We start from the raw sequence: 19,432 nt of genomic DNA on the forward strand, positions 1-19,432 counted from the left end.
AACCCATGGATGTTTTTAAAGAGGTGTATTGTGTAAAAGGAAAGGATAACGACTAGAGAGAGCAAATCATTGAGACCCACTCGAAACCAAGTGTTTCAAAATTTTGCTGGTAGTAGTGGAAGCGCAGAAGAACTGTCGAAACCGTTATTTTCCCTTACTTTGCACTTTGCTAACCGATTAACCCCAGTTTCGGGTTGGTAGGAGGGGGTTCCTAAATGGGTGTCTTTCAAACGTGGGGGGGGGGGGGATGACAGGTTGTATTGCCATCAAAATTGATCACTCTAGTCGACAAACAGGGTTTCGAAGGCTCGTTCTCCGTCGCACCCTTACCCTTACTACCCACAGATTCTCTATTGTCCATCTTTAGCTACAAAGTCGTGAGCCTTCTGTTTGTACCATCTGGCTAAATTTCGTTCGTATGAGAATCAACAAAGAGGAATCCATCACTTTGTCACCACTGCATCGGGCATGTTATTAAAAGTCTCAAAAAGCGGTTGTTTTCTAGACAGACATTTCCTTTGTTCAGTTGTAAGGTTGGTGGGAAAACATTCCCTTTTATCTCCCCACCGTACAAACATCTGTTGATTGTCAAACGCGTGCATTGGCAGACTTCGTTGATATCATCGTTACATTTGGCAGGTTTACAGATTTTCCATTTTCCAGCGATAGGAATCAACTTTCAATAACTTGCCTAAGTCGGCAAAACTGAGGTTCACGGCTTCTTCAAGCATATTATCGTACTGCTGTCTCCTTATGCAATTTTCCTTTTCTGACTTATACTCCGAATTGTGAAACACAATTGTATGTACTTACAAGAATTTTATCATCTCAAATGGTGCAAATGCGTCGTCAGCAATGTACCTGATTTCATTTTCCGAAAGATTTCTATAAAAAGAATATGAGATAACGAAATCAATAAAGGGTTCCAAAACAAGCCATTGTGATGTACCCTGCCTAACAGCATAGTATTACCTTCTCAAGAATTGAAACAACAACTCGTAGCGCCCCCCTATGTATCATCATGCCTATCGATATTTCACTGGATTCCGGTTCAAGAGCTCCCATTTGACGGTGTAACACCTCCCCTACTTTCCGCACCCCTTCCACCTTCCTTTATGGATCCTACACAGGGCGACCCTAAACCACTCATCAATAGTGAATAAAATGATAGTGCTTTGTTAAAAAGAGACATCTCATATACAAAAACAAGCTATAGCAATCTTAAAACCGTGTCAAGATTTTCATATCGATGTGATCAGTGAATTCGATATATTTTGAAAAGCGCGTAAAAGTTTGTAGCATGTAGAGAGAACAAAGTGACTTGCAAAGCTGCAGAATTTCCAAACAAAACGATATAGACCGTTTTGAAGTAAACTCCACTTACACGCTTACATCGACCCTCAGTCAAGAGCCTTGATGGCCTGTTTCCTGCTTGTTATGCCGCACAGGTATAATAAACAATTTGTAAGGAACTGGTCAACACTTAATACTTACAGAGTTTCCAGTTTCTTCACTCCTGTAAACGTCTGACTCGGTATTCCCTGGATTTTGTTTGCTTGTAGGGTTCTGTAAAAGAAAATGTTTCAGATACATTTAAAGATATTTTCTAATCTAATAATAACCTTTTAGAGATCCATGATTTAATTCATTTGTTCTGTAGCTGACTTCCTCGCTTGCTTGTTAGTTTTACTTGGGTCGAAACTTTTGTTTAATTACAAATTTGAAGGTGCAGATTATTGAAAATTTTTTACATAAATCCTGATTCCAGTATAGGAGTAACAAAACGCACTTACAAATCCATAAGACTTCCCAGATTTTGAAAGGACGTTTCGATGGACGTGATCTTGTTTTCTTCAATTTTTCTGTTGGAAAAAAAAAAACCAACATTTCATGTTTATGTCAACATGTCCGCGCATTCTACGTGGGGTTTCCCATAAACTAGTCCTGGTATCTGAAAACGGGTTGGGAGAACTTCGAACTTGATCAGTAAGTTAAATTGATCAAAAACGGAGAGGATATTTAAAACAGTTTTAGAGATGGTTGTTTCTCCAGTCAGAAATTTTGGTAAATTTTTATGACAGGGAGCTCGAGGAGGGAGGCGGACACAAGTTGCATTCTATCTCACTATAAAAACATCGATGACAAAATGAATTGTGAAAGGAAAAAGTGTATCTACTTACAAGACTTTGATCATATTTAATTTTGGAAACGCGTCTTCAGAAATGTGGGTGATTTCATTTTTCGCAAGATTCCTACGTGGACAAAACACAACAACAGGATAAGAACATACTTTTAACATAAAGCTACCGCCGGCTATAATTTTTAAATTAGTAATGAGAAGATGTAAAAACACTATTTCCACCGTTCACTCATTTAGCAAGGTTGTCTCACGCTCAAGATTTGCATTTTTTTAATACTTACAGAACTTCCAGATTCTTGACTCCTTCAAACGTCCGACTCGGAAGGCTTTGGATTTTGTTTCCCTTTAGAGTCCTAGGAAATTAGTGGCAAAGAAAACAGATGTCTTACGTAAGCGTGCGAGTATTTTGTTCGAGTACTCTACCAATCTGAAAAAATCCAGCCTGGTCTAGAAGTACCGATATTCGCTTGAAAATTTCACTAATCTGTTTATTTTATTTAAGTCTTTTTTCCTTTGGTCAGTTATCATCATAATCATCATTAGTGCACATACCGCGCAGCCTAAGAGACGAAGTTGCGCGCCAACAGTTTGACCATTGCTCGGTAAATTGAAAGTAACAAATAATATTTTCGGTTATTTGCCTCGTACGTACTAACACAATTATCCACCTCCACCTTAGTGAATAAATATGCTTTGCTGACCGAGCGTGAGGTCATTATGGCTGGATACTAGCAGGGTTCTTTTTTGCTTTTTTATGAACCGAAGCGAAGTCCAGGTATATAGAACGAGGTTAATATCCAGCCTTATTGACCGGACAAGTTTGATCAATAAAGGACTTACTATATACCAAAAATGTCTATCTTTAATAAGAATCAAGAGGACTTGTTTATTTCGACAGCCGGGAAAGAAAGCTAAATGTGTGCGTGTAATTTCCTTTGTTTTGACTGTTTTCCGCCGCTTTTGCGACTCCAACGCAGACATTATCCAAAAGTTACGAACTTTGTAATTCCATTCCGAGAGCGGGACTAGCCAATCAGAACCCAGGATTCGCTTGATATTGCCTACGGGCGCTGCCAGCTACATAATAATTACTGATAATATATCTGAATTGATTGACTTACAAGTCCTTAAGATTTTCCAGATTTTGCAAAACCCTCTCTATCGATGTGATCTCGTTGTGCTCAATTTTTCTGTCGAAAGAAAAAACAAGACATTCGTCATTCAAAGTTAAGTACGCACGGCTTCACCTCAAAAAACTATTCGATAGATTCTAACAATTGTCAACCGAGTGTCGAAAGGAATGCAGGACTACATTGAATTTGCTTCACTGCGCAAAATAATCGAACTACTCTTTCAACCAATTAGATACAAAAACCAAACCAATTAGGACTTGGTGATGCGTGTTTTCCCGCGTTTATGAAGGTTTACATCTTTTTTTTTTTTTACTTTAGGTTCTTCTAGGTTTCCTGTGATATTTTCCTTTATATGAGGCCGTTATAATTACTTTGGTATAAGCTTTACGCAACTAAATCGAAATGCGTTCTAAATGTTATACTTACAGAACAGACAGCGATTTACATTCGGAGAGGTCCGGTAAATGCCCAATTTGGTTGAAATCTAGAGTTCTGTAGAGATGAGAAGAACAGGCCTCATCAATATGGTTACGACCAAAATGGACGGGACTACGGAACTGAGCTCTTTGCTTGAATCAGCGAGCAGCGAAAAAAGGTTTTCTCGTTAAAGGTTTGATTTTGACTAGATTAGTGAAACCTAACACGATGCACACGTCCTCTTGCAAAATCTGCTAAAATCATTCTTGCTCTCAATATAACAGCAATAGAAACTATCAAAATCACAGATAAAAAGGGGACAAGGCAAGCTATCTTTTATCTGTCGTTCTGCATTTCCAAATATCCAGGAGTGCGGTTAGAGTCGTTTGACAAATTACTTACAGTTCCACCAATTCCTTAAGATTCAGGCAAAGATTCCGAGGTAACTCTTTAATTTCGTTAAAAGTCAGAGTCCTGAAAAAAAAAAAAGCAATCAGACCACCAAATCATGGTAAGCTTTTAGAAAAGTTCCATAATAAAAAATCGAAGCTTACAAGTCTCATATTCCAATAATCTGAATTTGTCAAACCAAAATAGATCTCGTTTCTTAACATTCTTCAGCAATACATACAGGTACTGGAGAGAAGACGTTCCCGTCAGGTTTGGAAACATGTCCAAATTTAAACCAACCAGTCTCCTGAAAAACATCAAATTAGGAGGAAAAAAATAAAAATATGACCAAAACATAATTTCATGTGTTTAACGCTGTAATCGAAGAATTTATCCCAATCGTTCTTTTTCATAACCATACAACTCATTAATATCCAAAAATAATCATCATGCTAATCTGGGTTACAAATGGCAACAAGGGCAGTGGCGAGGCGGAGAAGAAAAGTAATGGGAAAATAATCTTTCGAAAAAACACGTCAAACGTATCAGGACTTACAGTCGGGTTTCCAGTTTTGGTAAGTTGGCAAAAGCATTGTGACCAATAGAGTTCAGTTTCTCCCAAGTGAAATGTCTGCAAAGTAATAAAAATAAATCAATAAATAGTGCCAAGCCACACGCGTTGACCCTAAATTTTTAGAAATGTAATGCGGAAATGTGGGGAACTAGTGGTAACATCTTGGGAGTGAAAAGGTAAAAAAAAGTTCGTATTTTGGTTCCGGTTCATGGTCCAATGGTATGCTTTCCGATGCCCTTTGAAAACACATCCTTCTGGACTTTGCAAGGAAACGCATTTATAGAAAATTTGCTCAGCTTTGACTTCAGATCTTATAGTGAATATATTTTTTTAGTAGAATTACACAAACAGCGGAAACCATCCAAGAAATGGGAAAGTGAGAGAAGAAGAGGAAAAAGAACGGGTGCTATCTAAATACTTACAGCGTCTGCAGTTTAATAAGTCCTTTAAAAGCATCGTCGGGAATTTTCTCGATCGGATTGGAATTAAGGTCCCTGTTTAAAAGGAAAAATAAAAACTCAAGTTGTGAGCGCAGGATGTGGACAACTGCAGGATTGATTGTCTCTTTAACCTGCCTAAAGTTAAATAAAAGATTAATTTAAAGCTTTATTTTTACTTGAAAACCAGTACCCTTTTAAACAATAATTAGTTAGTTAAAAAATAGTATACTGAATGAAACATGTTTGTAGAGAAGAGTTTAGAGCAATTTGAATTGAATGTCGTAAGTAATCCGGATTGCAATGATTTTTTTGTTCCGTGACAGCCAGAAGACGCGCGCCACTCTCTCAACCAATCAGAATCAAAACTAAAACCAATCACGAGTTGGAAACCCGCGTTTTCCCGCGTTTTAGACAGTTTGGTTGTTGTTGTTGTTTTTTTTTTTACTTGGAGATCTCATTGGCTCTGTAGGGTTTTGTTCCTTTCCTTTCCTTTAATTGGTCGTTGTGATTTTTTCGGTTTATGTTTTACGACACTCAATCCAAAACTGCACTACGAATGATCCTCAGAGGCACTTGTAGTAAGTAAATATTGAAGTAATGCTTGATGCCTAGACGGAGCTTGACGTCATGCATACAGTAAGTACGCCAAACAGACTTCCCAGACTCACTTCATAGTTTGTGCCTGACCAAAACAAGATATGAATAGCGAAAAATACTTACAAAAAGGAAAGTTCCTTGACATCTTTGAGAGAAACAGGTACTTGGCTGAGGTTGTTATTTGACAAGTGTCTAAATCATGGAAGAAGAAAAACATTTTCTGAGCTTAATTCGTTGATGGAGCCTCTTTATCGCTCATTTACTACATTACCACTTTTGTAGAAGTAACCGTACGAAGAAATGCGCTCTTGAGACGGAAGTATAGTTCTTATCACATTTCTATTAGGTATACCTTGTACTTATTCTACTACTCAACCAATAATTAAATCTCGAAAAAATGAAGGTGAAATCATTACAATGTTCGCATGTACTCACAAATACTCCAAAGAGTCCAGCCCTTTGAATCCGTCGTCTTCGATCTCACTTATTTCATTACGAAAACATATACTACACGAAATAAAAGAAAGAAGATTAAAGATATAAAGTAAGATGAATGGAAAACGATATGAAAAGATTCCATTCTTTGTCTGTCCTAGAAAAATGAGTAAGTGTTAGTGTACTACAACCTGTTGCAAAAATGTCGAGACACCTTGAGCAAACGGTGCGTTTACTGACTTCATCAAATGGCAGAAAAGAAATTGAGTGCCAAAAAATAAAAAAAATAACAAAAAAAAAACGCTGCCCCCCTACCTCAATTGAATATTGTTCATCGAAGTTTTGTACATATTACCGCTAAGCTACCAACATTGCGCGGGGGGGGGAGGGGGAGGGGGATACATTATGTTGGATCGCAACGTGAATGTTTATCCCATGTCGCGGTAACAAATCACAACTACTTTGCAACTGGCTGTAGCTCTCTACAGCTGTCAACATATTTGCTAGTATCAGTATGATCTGAGGATATGTCTGTCTCACGAAAAGGTACTAAATATAACTTAAATTCTGTACTTTGTCTTAAATGGAGGAATTCTTTCCATTTAAAACTTCCACTCATGACTTATGAGCCTTTTAGTGCTCAGCGCCAGAAATACACGAGGCCACTATCCTTTTTAGGGAGAAAATCCCCACCCTAAATACCCCCCCCCCCCCCCTTTAGTCCTCTTTTTACTTTTTTTAACCTTTTAAATCATAATCTCGAAGGACTTAGATACTCACAGCGTCTCAAGCTTGGACTGAATCTGGAAAGAACTGTTTCTTATTATGCGAATCCTGTTTGACTCGAGATTCCTGAAAAGAAAAAAGAGAAAGAGGAGCATTAAATTGCCGTTTAACTGTTAAACGGAGGAAGAACAAAATCACCCAAGGAGATGAATTTCCTCAAATAAAGTACAAACGTACAAATACTGAAGTTCTTTTAGACTTTCCAAAGCTTCTGCTGGGACTTCTGTAAGGTTGTTGTTATCAAGCCAGCTAAAAACAGACATAGAAGTACAGATATTGCAAAATATTAATAAGTCATCTAAAACGCTAAGTACATACGAAGGACTCCTGATACAGATACTTTAGAAAAAAAAATTGAAAAGGGTAGAGTTCAACAAATGCCGGACTGGGGCCAAGTTTACCTGAATATGGCGCAACTGACCTGAATTTCTTGAAAATTAAATCTTTTGCGTCTTGTCAGCTAACATTTTGGAATTCTTTTCAAGTAATGGAGTTATAAGCAACGATAAGAAAGGACTCAAAATATAGTTGCGAGGCTCTTTTAAATGGGAAGTTTTTTTATACCAAAGTTGAAAAAAAAATGTATCTCATGAACGTCAATATACGGCAGCAAGAATCGACAATATAAATTAATTCATGAAAGGGTCGAGAAATGGATATGCAACTGTAAACCACATAACAATCCTTTCAGCTTACAGGTGCTCAATTCTCGGAACGCCTTTGAAAACCCCAGCATCAATGGTATTCATTTTGTTTCCGGTTAAATATCTGTAAGAAAAAGGAAAAAAAATTAAATTTTAGTGCTTTCTCCGACTAAAAAACAAAAAAACGAAATTTTTGAAATTGTGACCAGATTTTGTTGACATTAACCATAAGTGGATCAAACTCGACATGGTTTTCAAGTACTTACAGTTCGTTTAAGGATTTCAGATGAACTCCAAATTCTGGACAAATCTTTAAGTTGTTATCTTTAAGTGACCTAAGAGGCGAGAATATACGAGGTTGATAGCAAATAATTTTCGTTGCACCTCAGATCATAAATGTCGAGTAAACGATTTGCCTCACAGGCAAATAATGAGCGAGGAATTATTCGGAGGTAACGAGAACTTACAGTTTCTCGAGGTGCTTGAGTCCTTTAAAGGCGTTAGGGTGTACACGATCCAGTTTATTTCCATTCAAAGTCCTAAAAAATAAAAAAGGACAAGAAAAAGCATAATAAAACGTTACTAAAAATGCCCTTCACGGCATACCGGAGCTAGAGCTCGTTCACTTGACTAACTTGGTGTTACTAATCCATGGAAAATAACCTGTGAGGAGTCAAGATTCGCCGTGAAAGTTGTTTGGTACCCATTTAAACTAAACATAGGCGATGTGGGATTTTACTTCAAAAATTGTCTCAATGTATTTATAAATGGCCGACGCATTGGAGAAACGTGGGACATTATGCTTTTGAACGTGCATAAGACCAGGTAGAAGCTTTCGAAATCATATTCGAGGAAAAATGAGAATTTAGAACTGAAAAAGTCAAAGAATTTTCCTTCCAAAAGGGTAGGAAGAGACACGAAGGGAAGATATATTTTGGAGGGCAGTTTCGTTGTAAGGAATTACTAGTTATGGACGAGCATTCACTCGTATCTGAACTGACTTTTTAAACAATTTCTAAAGAAACTGTTTTGCTGCGTCAGCGGACAAATGAAAGAATTTGCTCCGACCATGGGCTCACACTTAAAACTTTCGTTTTTCAAATTCGCTTCGGCGGCCGAACTGGCTTAATGCACTTGTAATGGATGAGCAGTTTTTCTTCCTTTTTTTTCTTTTGAACAAGCATCGGCATGGTTTGTGCATATTGAAAAGTTATGCCTACATCTTTTGAGCTTAGCTTGCAATTCTTTTAACAATTTTGAGATATTCTGCCCCATTTTTAACCACTTTGTTCTATTTTGGTTTCAGAATTTGTCTCCTTTTTTTTCTTAACGAACTGATGTTTTGTAATCTGAAGATAAAGTCAACACCAAGCTCCTTTGAATGCTAGTCCAGTTTAAAACTTCCTGAGTTTTTTTAACCCAAATCGTGTCCTTCGTAAAGCTTAACTCGGCAATTAAGATAAAACCATTGATCATTTCTAAGTCTCACCGCTAACCGTGTGGGTGGTGAAATCGATGCTGTTTTCGACATTAAAATAAAGCTGATTTTTTTTTTTTGCGGCGTCCGATTATGATTGGTAAATGACACGAAGGGTTTGAATCAGGACCACAAATCAAATTGTAGACAGAAGCATTGCCACATGCGAAAGGAAACAAGGATTATAGAAAACAATTTCTAATGTTTCAAAGTTTCCGCTTTTAAAAAAATATTTTCGTTTCATATTTGCATGATATGTTTGACTTTGAGGTCCAAGCCATTATTATTCTTTGTTCTACACGAATTTTAGGCTGTTTTGGTTTCGCAAATACAGCTTCGTTTTAGCAACAAAACTAAACAGTAAAACTTTTGAAAAAGTGCTCTTAACAGATATCATTTAGGACAGTTTTTCCTACACGCTTCATTTTGTAAATTATCCATTTGTGCCCAGCTCTCCTCCTTCTAGTAAGGGCAATGCTACTAATAAGCCAAAAAGGACCCCATTCATTGCGTCAAAAGCCATACTCTGGGTTACAAATTATGACACGCATCACGTACATAAGTTGTCTCAAGCGTCTTGTGTGGCAAAACACAAAAGAGAGTTCAAATCTAATAAACTGAATTACTTTTGTCTTTCGGCACGAGCTCTGATTTCTTGTAAGTCTCAGTACTTCCCAGTGCTTTGATCATGCGCGTTCAGTGACCTGACTGCCACCGAAATAAACCTCTTTTGTAAGGTCGTGGTCTGATGTGTTCATCCTCTTTCAACTTAGTAATTATTGCGCGTAAATCCTTATGTACACTGTAATATATAACAGGTTGTCCCAGTAACTCTTTCAAACAACAACAACACCGTTGACTTAGATCCACGTGGCATTCATACGCCATTATAATTTTTTACACAACTTTTCAGGAGCTGGCACAGAGACCATCAGAGATAAAACAAAAAAAACAAAAAAAAAAAACAAAAAAAAATCAAGAAAAAGTTATTTCACTCACACTGATTTATGTTGTAACTTGTCTCAACTAGGAGTCTCGATTCAACTAATTGTTGTAATGATATTACACGATACACTCAATTCAATGACAACCATCTTTTCTTTTATTTTCAATGACCCTTTTTTCTCGCAGGAGGGTTTTCAAATGACAATTTTAACTTTGTAGTGTCCTCTGTCTCTGGATAAAAATTTGATCTCATTAGTATTTTTTTGTCGCCGGATATTATTGTTTTGGATCTGATCTTTGACTGAGTCCGCCGAAACTCTCCCTTTCACGTGATAACAACATGAAGTAAATCAACATTCCGTCTATCGGTATTTTTAACCCAGTAAGAGCCTTTACGCTACAAGTTTTTAATAAATTCCCTCAAGAGCATGACAAATTAATGACGCACAATAATTTCATTGTCTAAAATGAGAGAGTTCGAGGAACACTTAAGTTTTTTAATTACTAAACATGCCGCAAGTAGGTCATCAAAAAAAAAAAAAAGAACCCTCGCTATCACGTTAGGCTTAATATGCTTTTTTGAAGTAGAAAAAAGACTGCAACAACGATTAATTCTTCTAACGTTGTTTTCTTAAACATGTTTAAGTCCATTAAAATGATTATGTGTTTTCTGTATACCTCCCGGGAGAGTGAAAGCGTGTGTGGTAATTTTGACTTAAGATGACCCTAAGTAAAAGCTTTGAGGAAGTTATCTGGACATTTTCAGAAACATTCAGAAACAAAATGTTTTCTGTTATCGGCATCTCTCATCGAGACTATGGTAATGCCGGATGTTCGTATAAGTGCTATTCCCTACTCCATGTATCATTTAGTTTTGCTTGACAGAATTAATTCTCCGTCACGGATAGGCGGCTTCTTTTAGCCGGCTAACAGTAGGCAAATAACTGGTTACCTCACGATATTTCGTGTCTTTTCTAGGGCGAGAAAAATGATCTTTTTGGGTAGGAAACCACGCATTATCAGACTGGAAAAATAGAAAAACCACAAAGGGAAGAAGACACTAAAAACCGGAAAGCAGCGAAGACGGTTAATGCGATGGAACAGATCGCCACAAATAAAGACTTTATGGGTTACCTAAGGATATCGAATTCATGTTAGACAAGTCAAGCAACTAGTTTTACTAGACTTCAGAGTCGCTTTTTCTTTCACTTCACACAGACCTTAGCAGAACAGTCACCACCGATGAAAGAACACGAGAAGGGTACATTAAAACTAAATTTTAAAACAAGTAGCGGGGGTTTGGTAAATCATGACACTGCAAATTTAATTTAGCCTCCCATGCTCAAAACACCCCTACTGGTAAGCTAATAATTTTGAAGAATTGAATGTCATTTTTTATTTAAAAAAATAATCGCGTCTTTCCGGTTGAAGAGAAGATAGCGGAGTGCTCTTGACTCCCGGATGCTTATAGTTTTTCAGATTATAAAGATGAGGCCACCTTTAGTGAAACTATAGCTCCATCCTGCCTAAGAGTTATCAATCTTATTTTTATTTCTTTCACGTGCGATCAGACTAGAGCATGGAAAAAAAAAAAAAAAAAAAAAAAAACATTAAACGTAAGCCAGCGGAAGTGAGATCACGCGATCAGGCGTTCTCTCTTTTTTCTCTCACGCCGACATTTCCCTCCTGGGGCTTAGCGCCCCCACCGGAAAAGAACGCCCGATGGCATGTTGCACACCAGTCGCTTAACCTAAGGATAAATCGATAGATCTCTACCTGAAGCATGATAAATTTCGCACTAGGAAAGTTATAAACGCATCCTCTAGAATGATGGGAATCTGTTTAGTGTCCTCATTCAGGAGTACATCTGGATTAAGTAAATCTAATGTGATCTAGCTTACTATAAAATTGCGTGTGATTACCCTTCATTAGTTGACAAAAAAAATAGACCTTGATAAACACTTTTGAACACGATTTTATTCTCCTATCAGACAATATCAGAGCCTTAATGGGGAAGAATTCCCTGTAGCATGGTTATTTTGCAAGATGACTGACACTAATACATGACAACAGTACATAGATACTTTGTTCAATGCACTCAAATTAGAAAGGCCTTTTTTAGGAAAACAAGACAAGAAATGGAACATGAACGCAAAGGTTTACTCAATAAAAACTAATAATAACGTGTAAAGACTATTATTAGGACCTAGATGTCTATCACAGCAGAAATGATACTATTATATTTTCAAAGAAGAATTCCCACAAAGGCTCTCTTGAACCAGAGCTCCTGGAACACGATGACTCCTTATGTTTTTCGAACCACAACAAACCAGGTAAAACAGTGATGGGTTCCATCATTTCAGAATAAATCGAAGACAATTCGAATTCTATATGATCATGTGAGACATCGCCACGTTACTTTTAAACTTTGCATAAAAAAAAAAAAACATCGAATAAGTCCCAATAAAAAGGCGCAGAGATTTAAAATCTTAAATTGGTAATTTAATGCCTATCGGCTTTCTTTCATTTTTATTAATAGTTAAAAATAGCCGTAAGCTGCTAATTTCTCTTGAAAATAGAAGAATTGTAATAATGTGAGAAAAGAATAGGTGAAAATCATGAATTGATAGCCTGTCAGATGCCTAACGCCTCTTGAAATTTGTCGGCAACTTGAAGATTTAGCTTTGATGTCCAAGTCAGTCTTTCCTTTTGTCAAACGCGTTAATCTTCTCTCTTCTGTTTGGTTTATCATTTTTGCCTGATTAAATCATGGATTAGCGAAACAACGTTTTGCTTTTTTTTCCGAGTTCAAACTGTATTGATGGTAATTTTGTCAGCCTGAGAAAAAGCTTATTAATATCGCAACATAATGAGATCAATGAAATTCGAATTCTTAGTACAGAATATTCCAAAACAACTTAAGGTTTGAGTTTGATCACACAAATCTATCAACTATAAACTTTTACTGTCTTACAAAATGCCTGCGAAGCTTTTTTTTCTACAGCAAGGCACTCGTTAAAACCCTATAAAGTTATTCCGTAAAAAAATACATTAAAACGATTTTATGAAATCAAAGAGAATAGTGCGAAATGATTTTTATTGAAACAGGGATGAGAAGGTTATGGAACTGTTCGATCTAGGTACAGTGGACGAAGAAACCCTGTTACTAAATTCGATTTATTTTTCAATTGTTTTATTTAATTTCGAAACGAGCTTGGAAAAGATTTTTCAAATACTGTATAACAAATCGGAAAATTGTCAAAAAACAATCTAAGGGAATTACTTGTGATGATACATTGTAGAAAAACTGCCAGCGGAAATAGTCGTTACTCAGCCTACAGAGGCTTCAAGCTTAGAACAGACATTCATTCGGCGAGTATTCAAAGGTGTTGATATTTGACATTTCTAAGTCCGGATACTCAGTCAATAGTAGTAATAACCTCAGCCATAACAGCCTTATTCAACAACCCAATATCACTCAGTAGAAAAGTGCTTCAACTGGCCCCGATCTCAAGTTTAACCTGTTGACTCCAGTCATTCGGCTCCTAACGCCCTTGGGCAGCAACCCTTAACCTTGTGCGAAACCACTTTTAGATTAACAAACAATCAGTATGGCCAATACATCCTGACATGTTTAGGAGGAAAGTCTTTCCTGGTAGTAATAGAGGTCAACGGACTTGTTCTTCGCCTCAATAACGCGAAACGGCCGTCCTTTTTCAACAACCAGGTCAAACACAACACAAAACGCACAGTGAATCTAGAGGCCTTATCACAATCTCGTAGATTTTAGTGCGAATGCCCCTTGGTCCGCGAAAGATAACAATCAAAGTATAAGCCAAAATTAACTTAAGCATATGTTAAATCACGTTATGAGGGAGCGGACCAGCTCAAGAGAACATTCTCACGAGAAATTCAAGTCATTAGATAAGTTTATCCGCCCAGCTTGGCCACAAGATTTCGGTAACCGCAACGAGTTTGATCTACTCACGAAGATCTTTTAATTAATACCAAATATATCACTAAGCTCATAAACTAATTAAGATCGGGTAAAAGCAGGGCAAATTTACCCTTATGCTGACAAGAATAGTATTGAGGTTCGGATAAATTTGATCAATGATAACAGTTTCATGAAACAATTAGATTAAAATACTCCTGATTAGGCGCCAATTTCTCTGCGGTGACGCTTTAGTGTAATTCGGTCGTTGTTCTATCTCTTTATATAATTTTAATTCTAGGCGAAAATTTAATTGCTGATATTACTTAAGCAGCTCGAAACCCAGACTCAAACGGCAAACAGTGTTAGGAGAATACAGAACAGAACTTTGATTTGCAGTCATTACGGTGAACTAATGGTTAATAGATATATTTCAATGGAAGCTCAGCCTATCAGATTTGATATTCGCATTAAAGATGACAATTGTACTAGTGGTAAATTTTTACCATTCCAATCAATTCAAATATCCATGGTGTTCCAGTAACTCTACAAGCAAGTTCATGGGAGACCGGAGGCAATATGAATCGTTTCTGGTTTCCCCTAGTTCCTAAAAAAGGACATCTTTTCCTCTCGAGAAGACGCGATTTCTACAAACTGCCTTCTGTTAATCCCCTTTAGGGGATTAACGATTTCAAATGTACACTCAAATAAGGAATATTAAATCCCATTGAGCCGCTTCAACAAGTAATGATAAAGGAAATCGTTAAACGCCAAAAAAACATCACTAACATTGTCAATCGGACAAAAGGAAGACCAAAGATACATCAAGTGTCGATCATTAAAAACCATTACTCTTCAATATACTTCTGGAAAATCTTTAAATTTAGAAATATGAAATAGGCAACCAAATTTGTTTCTGGAGTGAGAGAGAATGTTTCCAGACAAGAATGATGGTGAACTAAGCAACTCTCAGGAAATTCAATGTACCACTACAAATCATTAAGAAAAATATTACATTTGGCGAGCCCGTACTTTATATTCAAACCTAAGTTACATGACCAAAAAGTTTGATATACAAACTAAAAATAGGTTTGATTTCATTTTTGGTATGTTTCAACGCGTTCTTCATTCAACACATCGTCAATACAATTGCATAATGAACGGAAACGGGCGAGCGGTCGTCATCTCTCACATCGGGGGTTTTATCAATTGCAGATGTTGTAAATAGATCGAATTTTTTCGGAATACTGAACGTGTTTTAAAAGAAAATTTTTTTGGCTTGCTGGAAAATACGGCTGTCTTTGACCCTAGAAATAAATGCATGATACGAAGAAGCCACATGGCAAATTGGTACAATTCAAGCAACGAACTTTTGCATGGTATGTGACCGTAGTATTGAAAAGGTAGTGGCTAATAAAACGCATCCAGTCTTCTGGGAAGATCACCATTTAGTTGTGGCTGGTTGTTTGTGTACTAAGATGTAAAGTAAGAAAATGTCCCACTCAACCAAAAAAACTAAAGAGCTAAAGAGCGTAAATAGAGTATTTATTAAGACTCCATGAAGATAGCCGGGGCCAAACGATTGTTATACATCACACAGTCGAGGTTTTCCAGTAGGCACTCCAAGACTAGAGTATTGTTATCCGGTGCAATCAATTTCTTTCCCTGACTCTTGATATCGTTACGTGTCAAAATTTTCTTTGGGTGCAACTATAATTACGACGTTTTCGCTACAGCGAGCGTTGTAAGAGAAAATAATTAAATCCTGTTTGTCGCTAAAATCCCAACTAATCTTCCTCTATACTGAAATTAATGTAAGAAACAACACGATGATTACGCTAGTTTATTAGGCAACTAGTCTTGTTAGAGCTCGAAAAAGAGACCAGGTTTATGAAACAAGTTTCTAATGTTACATTTTTTTCAAGTGGCAAGAGAACAGGAAAGACGACGAATATGAGCCTCACTTTAAACAGATTTGTTATCAAATCGATCCAAGAAAAAATAATGGGCCCCATTATTTTCTTTTGATTGATCTCAACCTATACCTCGAGTTTTTATGCAAATTTCCTTTCTGTTTCTTCTTCAAGGGTTACTCAGAGGAAAAAAATTGGTCTGCCAAACATCACGTACGTTTACGGTTGTCTTGTGTTTCAAACATGCAATTCCATGTCTCAGTCATCAAAGCTGTCTGAAAAAATAATGTTTTACGAAAGGAAAGCCGGTGAGTGGAAATAAGTGGACACCTAATTCTTTTCGTCGTTCATCCAAAAGTCAAACAGCCAGATTGAAAGACTTCTTGCTGTCGATACTTTTCGGTATTTCTAGTTACTACACTGAAAAGACTTTACATTTTTTGTTAGGAGAAAATTAGTCTCACGCTTCACGAGAAAAAAAGAAAATGTCATTTGTAACGAAACTTATTTCATTTTCTCCATTACTATTATCATTCTCATCATTAGGAAACGATGTTATAAATAAGTTTTCAAACTATCATCATATTGAATTTTTGTACCGAAACCCGACTGAACAAATCCGGTTAGGAAATTCTATTCGCGATTCATTGTTGTGAGTATGGAATGACAATATATAATAAGGAAACAGATACAAGAAATTTACTGTAATAATTAATTATTTGACTGGTTTTATCTGCCACCGAAATTCTACAGCGCAAATGAAAAACAGATATCGGAACAGAGAGAACTTTTCGTACATTCCCGGAAAGTTGGAATTCTTCATCGACAATTGTTATTCTAGACACATCAACTTTGTGTTGGTGTCTATACATTTGTAGTCCCGATCATAATTATTCTCTCTGATATAAATTATCTCTGATAATGTTCGGGTTACTTTTATTCATCAGTTGATAAAGAAATTTATGTACGTTGTAAATTTGCAATGATGGCCAACCTTGGTGAATTCTTCTCAACAATAGCAGATGAATATGGTAACAAATCGCCGAAAATGTAGGAATTTTTCAGGGCATGAGATTCTTGGAATTGATACGTAAAGTTTTGTATGAGCGTAATTCATTGTTCTCTGGGAACCTAGTGTATAACGAGTTTGACATGCATGCTCAAATGTACTTGAATGTGAGTCTTTTTGGTTTGCACAACTAAGGAGACGATCGATGTATGGCGCTTGAACTAACATGCAGTCACTCTTAAGCAGAACAGGATCAAATGCGCATAAAAGGAAAAGACTCCTCATTTGTTTTGAACGTACGCAGGCTGATGGCTTGGAAGGGCACTTTAGAGAACAATAAATTTCGCACGCGTGGTCCATAACCCAGATTTTATATCCGAATCTTGCCTCTTTGGCGATGATCTAATACCCTGAGTTGATATCAATTTCCTGTGTAACTATGAAAATAGATCTGCTCTCCATTTTCTTTGTATTTCCTCATTAACACTCCACAATTGCATAACAAACGAACCTAGAGAACGCTGTACAAACCTAAAATATCTGCAATGTGATATATAAGGCCAACGACTTAACTTCTAAAAATACCAGCCACAAATGACCAACCGAGAAATTTTCTTTTCATTCTGTTAATGGGTTTTATTTCATCGTGTGAGCATCATCCATTAATTAGGACAGAAAGAATTTTTCAAGATCTTGACGATGTTCCAAAAAATGTCCAAATTTATAATCACCACGCCCAATGATAATATGCAATATGCCATCTGCAATATTCCATATGCATGACAGATTGCATCGACTTATACAATACATTGGGGTATCAGCAAGTAGATTAATGTTACCTAATTTTAAATCCGTAGTATTTTTTTTATTATCTGGAGCCGTTAGACATTTGTCAAGTTAAAAGTTTTCTGCTTTCAGCTGAAATCAAACGGAAATGTTTCCCAAATTCTCCGCTTGTCCTCTTTACTGTATTATTTAACTGGACTAAATATCACTTGACATTTTTTCATTTGAAGGTTTCCGTAATAAAAACGCCGGATTTGCTTCTCTGGATATTTTCCTTAAAACTATTCTGTTATTCACCCTTCCGTACTACGGCATTTTTCATACCTTCTGTTTTCTTCGTGATTTTACCAGAAAACTTGTACTAAATATATCTTTTCTACACCATTAAGAATTGCCAAACTGTTGAAACACATCTTGGTCCTTCCATTATCATTTCCTTTGTCTAACTTTAAATTCTAACAGATTACCGACCTTGAAAGCAAATGGAAAGGTAAATTGTCATTTTCAACAACTTGAGTGGCCGTCCGTCTTAAAATTGTCTGTTGCTTTGGTGAGAAAACAAAAATGCTAATAAAAGACGCTGACTTATGAACCCCCCTCTTAAACGGCCGTCAGTTCGTCTGTGGAGATTTGTCAAGTAAAGCGAGTATTTTCGAGATTTTAAAACTCTTGTCAAACAGGGTTATCCTCAAAACGCTTTTGAATTGTCGCATTAAACTTTTAATTCAATTGAACGGAGTTTCTAGTATCAAAATTTCTGCCCAGCAACATTGCGTGCAGTGTAACTGCTATTTCGAGAACTTGCTTCTATGTAAACGGTTCTCCATTAGGCCGAGAAGCAGATTAAAGTTTAAAGCGTTTAGCAAAAATAAGATACCATCGGTTCTCAGCCGATAAGAGATTTGACATCCCACGAGGATCAGGCGAAAATCAACACTGAAAAACAAATCGTTGAAATTCATATAAAAACAAGAAATTTGGTATTTGGAATGATCACTATGGAAAGTCCATATGAAAGAAAATTTTTTCATTAGAATTGAATAGATCCTTACAGCGTTTAAAAAGTGAAGACCCTTTGATCGCTAGTATTGAGTAACCCCCACTTGATCTCACACTTAAAGTTGAAGTTGTATATCTCCAGCTTGCACGCCAACGCGGTCAATACCAGCAAATATTTTCCTGTTAAGAAGTACTATGGAAAGAGACAAAGGAGTGAAGAGCAGAATTTGAAATTTTTCATTCATTATGCAATAATAGTCCGCCTTTCTTTCTACCAAACTAACCAATTTCGTGATTTTTCGAATGAATTTCATGTTCCCCGACTAAAAGGCGTTATTTGCAATCAAAACAGAGACGCGAACGGCTGCCTCCGCTTCCGGCTTATAACCACAAGTAAAAGTTTAAAAACTTTTTAATGAGTCATATCAAACTTCAACTATTGATTTAACTGGTTGTTTGGAAGACAAAGTGAAGAACTAGAAGGTGTTACATTCATTTTTCGCATATCCGAACCCGCTTTTGTTTAAAAAACAGTTGTCACTTGAAAAGACCTGTTATCCCAGTTGCGGTTAAGACAAAGTTTGCTTCCTCAGTTCTCTGGTGATGTTATGCTCAAACTATTTCCTGCAGACGTGAGGAGCCCTTAAAATTGATTTTTTCCTGTATATTTATAAAACTGTGGTGCCATTTTTGGAAGGTTATTTTTAAACAGACGTAAAAAACCTTATCTGTTCTACAAACGTTTTCGCGAAAAAAAAAAACTTAAACACAAACAAACAAGTAATCAGAAAAGATTCTTCAAAACACTATCCA

General features: G+C 36.6%; 1 protein-coding gene and 1 long non-coding RNA gene across 2 annotated transcripts in view; one reads left to right on the forward strand and one right to left on the reverse strand.

The window, feature by feature from the left end:
* LOC111321872 (uncharacterized) overlaps positions 1-19,432 on the reverse strand; it is a 25,564-nt gene that overhangs the window by 3,352 nt on the left and 2,780 nt on the right. The window contains exons 3-20 of the mRNA XM_088735670.1: positions 8,024-8,095; positions 7,823-7,891; positions 7,609-7,680; positions 7,090-7,161; positions 6,907-6,978; positions 6,127-6,198; positions 5,815-5,883; positions 5,077-5,148; positions 4,637-4,711; positions 4,322-4,387; positions 4,093-4,164; positions 3,700-3,765; positions 3,262-3,330; positions 2,422-2,493; positions 2,181-2,252; positions 1,794-1,862; positions 1,495-1,566; positions 814-885 (exon numbers count right to left, since the gene is read on the reverse strand). Coding sequence (XP_088591796.1) covers positions 814-885; positions 1,495-1,566; positions 1,794-1,862; positions 2,181-2,252; positions 2,422-2,493; positions 3,262-3,330; positions 3,700-3,765; positions 4,093-4,164; positions 4,322-4,387; positions 4,637-4,711; positions 5,077-5,148; positions 5,815-5,883; positions 6,127-6,198; positions 6,907-6,978; positions 7,090-7,161; positions 7,609-7,680; positions 7,823-7,891; positions 8,024-8,095 — 1,275 coding nt within the window. The remainder of the gene's footprint in view (positions 1-813; positions 886-1,494; positions 1,567-1,793; positions 1,863-2,180; positions 2,253-2,421; positions 2,494-3,261; positions 3,331-3,699; positions 3,766-4,092; positions 4,165-4,321; positions 4,388-4,636; positions 4,712-5,076; positions 5,149-5,814; positions 5,884-6,126; positions 6,199-6,906; positions 6,979-7,089; positions 7,162-7,608; positions 7,681-7,822; positions 7,892-8,023; positions 8,096-19,432) is intronic.
* The window catches only part of LOC148722082 (uncharacterized), a 14,595-nt gene continuing 10,242 nt past the window's right edge, over positions 15,080-19,432 (forward strand). The window contains exons 1-2 of the long non-coding RNA XR_015992385.1: positions 15,080-15,291; positions 16,000-16,133. This is a non-coding gene — a long non-coding RNA (uncharacterized LOC148722082). The remainder of the gene's footprint in view (positions 15,292-15,999; positions 16,134-19,432) is intronic.

The sequence above is a fragment of the Stylophora pistillata genome, chromosome 10, assembly GCF_964205215.1.
Source record: "Stylophora pistillata chromosome 10, jaStyPist1.2, whole genome shotgun sequence".
Classification (NCBI taxonomy): domain Eukaryota; kingdom Metazoa; phylum Cnidaria; class Anthozoa; order Scleractinia; family Pocilloporidae; genus Stylophora; species Stylophora pistillata.